This window comes from Drosophila navojoa, chromosome 4 (genome assembly GCF_054131105.1).
Source record: "Drosophila navojoa isolate 15081-1374.11 chromosome 4, UAZ_NAV_1.0, whole genome shotgun sequence".
Taxonomy (NCBI): domain Eukaryota; kingdom Metazoa; phylum Arthropoda; class Insecta; order Diptera; family Drosophilidae; genus Drosophila; species Drosophila navojoa.
The window spans coordinates 8,977,943-8,985,512 of NC_142892.1; the positions used below are offsets into that span (position 1 = coordinate 8,977,943).

The 7,570-nt window shown below is 43.8% G+C and overlaps 3 protein-coding genes across 5 annotated transcripts; all 3 read left to right on the plus strand.

Moving 5' to 3' along the window:
* The first annotated feature begins 341 nt into the window (after positions 1–341).
* LOC108652572 (uncharacterized) lies at positions 342–2,378 on the plus strand. Its single transcript, XM_018102783.3, has 3 exons — positions 342–1,397; positions 1,462–1,797; positions 1,863–2,378. Exons 1-3 carry the CDS (start codon positions 452–454, stop codon positions 1,925–1,927), a joined length of 1,347 nt encoding a protein of 448 aa, XP_017958272.1. The 5' UTR covers positions 342–451; the 3' UTR covers positions 1,928–2,378.
* Positions 2,379–3,337: 959 nt separating this feature from the next.
* On the plus strand, positions 3,338–4,600 carry LOC108651962 (transcriptional cofactor Bfc). Its single transcript, XM_018101915.3, has 2 exons — positions 3,338–4,256; positions 4,327–4,600. Exons 1-2 carry the CDS (start codon positions 3,473–3,475, stop codon positions 4,500–4,502), a joined length of 960 nt encoding a protein of 319 aa, XP_017957404.1. The 5' UTR covers positions 3,338–3,472; the 3' UTR covers positions 4,503–4,600.
* A 303-nt stretch (positions 4,601–4,903) lies between these two features.
* On the plus strand, positions 4,904–7,180 carry LOC108651959 (uncharacterized). Of its 3 annotated transcripts, none has more exons than XM_089259398.1 (4): positions 4,904–5,029; positions 5,346–5,577; positions 5,639–6,318; positions 6,705–7,180. In XM_089259398.1, exons 2-4 carry the CDS (start codon positions 5,475–5,477, stop codon positions 6,942–6,944), a joined length of 1,023 nt encoding a protein of 340 aa, XP_089115524.1. In that variant the 5' UTR covers positions 4,904–5,029; positions 5,346–5,474; the 3' UTR covers positions 6,945–7,180. The 3 variants fall into 3 exon arrangements, with proteins under 3 accessions (XP_089115524.1, XP_017957402.1, XP_089115525.1); XM_018101913.3 differs by having other exon boundaries at positions 4,963–5,101; XM_089259399.1 differs by having other exon boundaries at positions 4,987–5,213.
* Positions 7,181–7,570: the final 390 nt, after the last annotated feature.

Below are 7,570 nucleotides of genomic sequence, written 5' to 3' on the forward strand. Positions count from 1 at the left end.
GCCTTATAAGCTTTTTAGTTAAAATTGACGAAGCTTTGCCCGGCTGCAGCGGCAGCTGGAAAGGCATAACACGGAGGCAGTGACCGTAGCAGCGCCACTTAAATCACATTTACGAGTAGCTCAATCAATTTTGTGTAGAACAATTTCGGGATTTGAATAAAGGATTTTAGATAAAAAAAAGAGACCCCAAAATGAATGTGTTTCAAATTGCAGATTGGAATGGGAAAAGAGATTTGGAAATGATATCACGTATCAATTATGATGAAGGATTGAGTATCATATATATAAATGTATCTATATATATCTATATGAAAAAAAAAGTACTCAGCAGGCATTTGTTTCATATATAGAATACTCAAAAATCTAATCTAGTTCATTTTCAACCTCGGCCAAAATTACATAAAATTTTTTTGTAACAAAATTTTTGGAATTTCATCTCTTCACCCGCAGAATGGATTCTAAAAAAGAGAGTAACTCGTTCGCCCCCAAAACTTTAATTTATATGCTTGAATTTGTGATTGATGATTTGTTAATAACACGTCAGAACTTATGCGCGCCCGAGGAATATCCGACTTGTGTAGAGATTACGTTCCGTTCTACAGTGTTTGTGAGCATCTGCGACCGTGAGTACGGAACGTGTGTAAATCCCAAGGCGCCCAAATGCTGCAAATGTTGTATATTTGCGCTGGAATCGCCAGTAACGGACAAGGATATGCTTTTAATACATGTGTATAAGAAGAAAACGAGTCGCTGTAAATTTCTGATTGGGCTGACAGAGTTGCCAATGAAACCACTTTTCGACCGGGTGAGAGAATCGTTCGATGCTGAAAATATAAACTGGGAAAAGGTTTGGAGTGAACAGCTGCAGTTAGTGCCGAAATTGAAGGGCCCCAACAAGGAAGTTATGGACAATTGTGCATGCTACGATCGCGGCAATGAGCGACGCGAACAATTGTGCCAAACCTCGGAGATAACCAAACGTCTATTGCCGCTCTTCAACCTGTGCAAGCAGCAGACCGGCAATATTGTGCTCATCATACGACTGGTCTGCAATGGGCCGTCGCTGGTATCCTCCTTTCCACTCAACACTTCAATCTGTTCACGGAATCCAGTCTGTCCTCCGCCCTGTCCACCCTGTGGCCAGAGTAAGCCCAGCTGCCCAGAGGATCCCTGTGACCCCTGTTGCGGCGGTGGGTCGACAAGTGCGACTGGCGGTCCCATGGATACTGGCAAGAAAAGCTGCAAGGGCAGTTGTCCATCTTGTCCACCACCCAGCTGCGTTCAGCCAGATCCCTGCGCGCGGCCAGTCGACGATAGAGGGAAGTGCCTGCGCTACTTTGCCTGCAATCTGGACAAGATGTGCCCCTGTGACACCTGCGAGGATGAGTTTGACCGCGGTAAGTACAAGTGTCATTTCGTATTATAGCACTGCATATATCTAAAATGAAACTGACCATACAGAGTGTCCCACTGTACCGAGCAAGCGACGTCCGAAATCGGTCATTGAACAGCGCCTGGAGCCTTGTGGTCCCTGCGGTGGCGTTCCAGCCCATCCCCGATACGTACAAACTCAAAAGCAACTGGGTTTGGAGGAGAGCCGTAAGGAGAAACGTGAGGAAAATAAACAAAAGGAGAAGGAGAAGAAGAAGGGCAAACGTGAGTCTGGCGGCGGTCTGTACCGCGAAGACGAACCGTCAACGTCCTGCTTCGCCGGAGAGTCGAACCAAGCTCCCGACTGTGGCGGCCCGGAAGCCTGCAATCACTGCTGCCCCGAATATGCCAGTTGCTGTAATATTGGTGAGTTGTTGCCTGCGACCACATCTGACAACATGTATTATCTGACTGGCACTGTTTCCTTGCAGCGCGTAGTCGAGCCATACGTCAATTGCATCATCTCCTGCTCAAGTACAACATTCACGTGGACTGATCTCTCCCATGTGCATCAGGCAAACGGCAAAGACAGAAACCCAACGGAGCACAATGCGTATATACTTATACGTAAATTTGTATATACCTATATATAGTTATATATCCATAAAACTAAATGGAACTCAAATCGGAATGCCTCGGATCGCACTTCGTTCTACTGCCAGTGATCGACGGTCGTTAGTCAGTGTTGTCCCATGTCTCATTCGACCAACACAAAGTTTCAAATCTAGCGGAATACCTTAGAGTAATCGTCGACTCGGAGCTGAAAGGGAGACCAGGTGCAGTACATGCCGTAGCAAGCTTTGATATTCAAGATGATAAAGCTGTTATTTGGGGGGTCAGACTATTATTTGAATGAATCTTAGCTTTCACGGAAGAAACTCGTTTTAACAAACCTCACTCATAATATGAATTAAAGTTTATACTCTTGAACATGTTGAAAATGGAAATAGAGGGTAGTGTCATGCTTTTGTTGTTATGAATGTTCCAGACACAGCAATAGGCGACAAGCTGTCCGCTGCCCCTAGGAACCATGCGCTGATTATGTTTCTTTTAAATTATCGATAACTATACCGTTTTATAATAACCGATTCAATACATTATCAAACTTCTGGTGTATTATACATACAATATATGCATGCTGAAAATTGCAACTGGTACTGAGACTTCTAATATGATGACATAAAGTTGGTCAAGACGAGCAGTGAATTTATTATAATTCTTTATTTTTAATTATATATATACTCTCCTCTAAAACAAATAAAAATAGAGTTCTTAATCAGGCATGCTATGCATTCTCTACCCTTCGTGTCTTTTTCTCCTATTCTCGTATTCCCTGATCAAAATTTAACCAGAATTGAACTTCAAAATTTGAATTTAAAATTAGTAAAAGATCAAGAAGAATAAGGCAAAAATGCCCGGTAAGAAATCAAATGACTGTGCTTCCTCTGTGGATTCCTGAGAAGTGTATTGCACATTTAAATCAAATTAATTGAATTGAAATTATGTTTTTACATTCCACGCATTGTAAACGGAAATGTTTGAAATGTTTTTAGTTTGATAAGTATGTATTTAGATTATTAAGGTAACAATAAAAACAAGTCTAAGATAGTTATGAATAAGATTTGATATAGCATCGCTGGAGAAGTAAGTCTGTAAATAGATCTCATGAAGAGAATAATGCGCTTTACTTGTGTCGGAGGAATGACAACGGTAAAGGTATTCTCATTTCCAACATCGGAGTTTAAAATTTCCAAGTGAAAATAATTGCTGAAAGTGTTTTCGGCACAGCTGAAGAAAATTCCATCAAATGCAGTTAATTTGCAGAGAGGATGTTTACATTTAATATTCTTTAATATAGGACTGTATATATTTTTCCTATCAAGCATGCCTTGAAATGTGACCAGCTGTTATTAAAGGGGGTTAAACCTCACTCCTATTTCGGCCGTCGTTCAGGAATTACCTCAAAATTTATTGTTTGGCATAAATTCAAAATTTAGATTTTTTCTCAAAATTATTTCATTACGGTCTGAAATATTTGAGAATGGTCCCTTCACCTCCAGTACCGAATTTGTTGTACATGTTTGATTTCGTAATTGACGATCTGGTGATAATACGCAAGAATCACTGTGCCCCAGAAGAATACTCCACCTGTGTGGAATTCACATTCCGATCCAATCTCTACATCAATCTCTGTGATCGTGAATATGGAGGCTGCATAGATCCCAAACAGGCAAGGTGCGCCAAGTGCTGCATATTTCCGCTGGATAAGCCAGTCACCGACGAGGATCGACTGTTGATTCACGTCTATAAGAAGCGGACGGATCGATGCAAATTTCTGATTGGAATGACTGAGATGGTAGTCAAGCCGCTTTTCGATGAGATCGACAAAACGTTCGAGGCCCAGAACACAGATTGGTTAATAAAACGGCAGGACGGCTTGAAGGGTCTACCTACACTCAAGGGCTCCAACAGAGACATGATGGACAGATGTGAGTGCTTCAACGCCGGTTTCCGCCGCAGAGAGCAGCTCTGTCCCAACTACGTAGTTGTCAAGAGAATGTTGCCCCTCTTCAATCTCTGCAATCAACAGACCGGCAACATGGTGCTCCTATTGCGCCTGCTCTGCCATGGACCCACTATTGTATCACAGCTCCACTTGGTGGGCAACAAGTTTGTCCCCGTGGAGCAGCCCCCAGACCAGCATCCATGTTATATACTGCCAGAAGAGCGCGAGGGCAATTTCCCCACAACGGGCTATCGCTACTTTTCGTGCAATCTGGATAAGCTCTGCCCCTGCGATACCTGTGAGGATGAGTTTGATCGCGGTAAGTCAACCATTTTTTGCTGGGCTTGCCCCACTGTGCCACTAACTCAAGCGACCTCTGCTCCCCACAGATTGCCCCACTGTGCCCTGTATGAATAAGTGTAAGAGGATTGTTGAGGAATACAAGCCGTGCGGAATTTGCGGCGATGTCCCGCTGCTGCCCACCAGATTTGTGTCCCGTGAGAATTTGCTAGCAAAGCGTAAATGCAAGAAGAAGCCCACGCAAAAGAGATGCTGCAAAACGTAAAGGCAAAAGAGACTCAGATATAGAAATTTGACGTACTGAAAGTGTCAAAGAAATTTATAATTGTGTTTAAGTTATTGACAATAAATTATTGCATGTCACGCATTGTGTTTTATCATTGTCCATAATCATAGCATGCTATTAGTTATAAGAGGAGACTTAAATAGGGATCCACAGAGTAGTCTTCGAGTGTTGTTGCCGAATTCTGGCAGAGACTATCGCCACTATGAGAGTCATTTGATATGGGTTGCAGTAAAGAGACAGCGCTAGAGAAGTGATCTCGGCCTTACCTTCTCTCGCTGCATTCTAAGCCTGCTTAAATAATACAAATAAAATCGGATTTGAAATGCATTGGATCAGGCGCCTCGCTGATTCCTCTTCTTGGTTCCTTTGTGGCTCTACAGCTCACTCTGCCTTTGTATAGAGGTGTTATACGGCTCTCAACCTAAGCAATCGTTGCACGTTGAATTTGCTAAAGTCAGTCAAAATTGTATCAACGCTTCAACACTCAGTCAACAAAATTGTTCAGGGTAAAAAATTCATTTTATTTTCAACAATCGATTCGGAATTTTCTATCGTATAAAAAGAAAAAAAATTCTCTCGTATTTACGTTTTTTCTTATTTTTGTTTTCTTAGCGCTTTTATCTTTGTCGTTAGCTAGTTGTGACCCAAGCAATTGCACCATTAGCTAACGCTCCGCAAGGGCGTGTGAAGGTCATTTCCTTGGGTCATCAGACTTACATAGCGACATATATATATACTTATACATTTATATATCTATATATATATTCGCATGAATCGAAACTAGGCTTTAGTTGGAAATATAATAAGTACGTTTTATTTCAGCGCGCAGACAAGATTTAGGGAAATTGTGCCATTCACTGGTCAAGTACAATATCCAAATTGACATATTTTCAATCCATATCAAAATTTAATCTGAGCTCACTGGCAATCGCATAAGCATATCCGATCAAGATGGCCAAGAAAAAGGGCAAGGGCAAAAAGGGCAAGAAAAAGGGGGGCATCAGTTGCCCAGTCGAGATCACTGATGAGATGCTCAAGCCGATGACGCCACGACGTGAGTAGACACCCTGAACTCTGCCTACTGCTCAATCATACTTATAGAGCCTTGGGTCTAGCTGCCGATTGTGACGAGTGCTGCCAGTGCCAATGCGATTGCGATTGTAGTCCGGAGATACAGCCGTGCTTCATACAGCCGACGATACCAGATCCAGGTCCCGAGGCCTATGACGAGTTCGAGGCGTGTCTGAATGGCAGCGGTCTAACCATACGAGTCTTAAAGAACACACACAAAGTCGAGAGTGTGGACGATGGGGCAACCACAAGGAACCTGGGCCCAGACGATGACCCTTGCTACAAGAGCAAGCTGGAGGATTGTCCGGAGAACAACTGCCTCAACGACGTACTTCAGCGCAGCGATTTTGCCAGGAAGCACATACAGCGGCGCACCTGCGGCCGGATTGTCAATCACCCCAACATACCGAAGGTGCGCGCCAACATCAAATACTCGGGCAACGACACCTGCGAGACGAACAACTACTACGTGCCCTTCTCCAAGATCATGGAGGTCTGCGAGGGCCAGGAGGCCAAAGTCGATTGCTATCGATCCCAGGTTTGCGATAAACAAGAGGCGAAAATCGATTGTTATCGCAAACGATTGTGCGGCGGCGGATTGCCGTGCATACTGCCAATCCCGCCCGTACAGGGTAAACGCAGCTGCTGCATGCAGGTGCAAGCGCAGGATATTAAGGATACCATGAACGGCATCGACCTGGATACCAGGAAGAAGGGCATTGAGGTGAGTGTGAAAAACACGCACACACGCACACACACACACACACACATACAACTTTTGTTAGCCATAAGCTGCATGCCACAAGCCAAGCTCGCGTTGGAATGCGGAATACGAGAGTTGAATGATCCAATTGTTCCGTGACTTGGCCTCACAGTAGTAACTGCTGCTGCTGCTGTGGCTAAACGCTTACAGAGCCAGTTGCATAATCTGACACACACACACACACATACACTCATGCACTCGTAAGGCAATTGCAAGAGCTCCAAATATGTGAAGTCAAACCAAAGCTGTAAATCTGCCAGCTTTCCGCCTGTCGCTCTCTCACTCACTCAACTCACTCCCTCTCTCTCTCTCTCTCTCTCTCTCTCTCTCTGTCTCTCTCGGTGTAGGTCTGTTATAAAACATGCGAGGAAACGGACAGCGATGTGTTCCTTGTCAAGTTGGGCAGCAAATCGAAGTCACAGCACAAGAAGAACACAATTGAGATTGAGCTAAGGACGCCCAAGCAGCCGGTGACGTTGCCCATGAGCAAGGTGACAACCGAGACGTACGTGACGGAGGCGTTGCTGGACGCCACCAAGGGCAAGGGCAAGGGCAAGAAGAAGGGCAAAGGCAAGAAGAAGAAATAGAGAGAATATTGATAGAAACAGCGAATCTCTGGCCATGTATCGATTGATGAAGCCAGATAGAAGAATAGGAGAAAGCAAAAACCCCGCCCACTTGTTAGAAGTTACCCTGCTTTGAGACAAAGTATTATACATAACATTTGGATACGAAATTATAAATAGTATTTTAGTTTAGAACGAATACAATACAATACAATTGTCAAATAAATATAGCAACATTTTGGATACACGCAAATATATCTGAATATTTTTTTTTCTTGTCTAAAAGGTCATATTTCTCAATAGCCGATAAGTTGTAAATGACGCTAAAATAAGTGTGCATAAAATCACAATTAGCTTAGCCAAGTTATTTATAGTTCTTGTGCGGCCTTGGCAAAGGGCAAATGATCGGCGCGTGTTGGAAATTCTGGAGTGGCCTGCTCAGTCTCAGCAACTTCCAGACCCGCCCCAGCCACACCTGCGCCCAGGTGTAATAAAAAAAATAAGAAAACAGCCGCACGTAAGCCAGCTGAAGCTGAAGATGTGTGCAGCGCAAAGGTCAGTAGAGAAGAAGCTGGTTAGGAACGCAGATGCAGCACCATTACAGCCTACGGCCACGGCTTGGTCAACATAAACAAGTTGCCAGAGCG

What these genes read in the sequence shown, in the direction of transcription:
- LOC108651959 (XM_089259398.1), top strand. Translation starts at nt 5,475, where the DNA reads ATGGCCAAGAAAAAGGGCAAGGGCAAAAAGGGCAAGAAAAAGGGGGGC. An exon ending in CAAGCCGATGACGCCACGAC is followed by an intron (nt 5,578 to 5,638) that starts GTGAGTAGACAC and finishes CCTTGGGTCTAG; the next exon opens with CTGCCGATTGTGACGAGTGC. An exon ending in CCAGGAAGAAGGGCATTGAG is followed by an intron (nt 6,319 to 6,704) that starts GTGAGTGTGAAA and finishes CTCTCGGTGTAG; the next exon opens with GTCTGTTATAAAACATGCGA.
- LOC108651962 (XM_018101915.3), top strand. Translation starts at nt 3,473, where the DNA reads ATGGTCCCTTCACCTCCAGTACCGAATTTGTTGTACATGTTTGATTTC. An exon ending in TGAGGATGAGTTTGATCGCG is followed by an intron (nt 4,257 to 4,326) that starts GTAAGTCAACCA and finishes TGCTCCCCACAG; the next exon opens with ATTGCCCCACTGTGCCCTGT.
- LOC108652572 (XM_018102783.3), top strand. Translation starts at nt 452, where the DNA reads ATGGATTCTAAAAAAGAGAGTAACTCGTTCGCCCCCAAAACTTTAATT. An exon ending in CGAGGATGAGTTTGACCGCG is followed by an intron (nt 1,398 to 1,461) that starts GTAAGTACAAGT and finishes CTGACCATACAG; the next exon opens with AGTGTCCCACTGTACCGAGC. An exon ending in TGCCAGTTGCTGTAATATTG is followed by an intron (nt 1,798 to 1,862) that starts GTGAGTTGTTGC and finishes GTTTCCTTGCAG; the next exon opens with CGCGTAGTCGAGCCATACGT.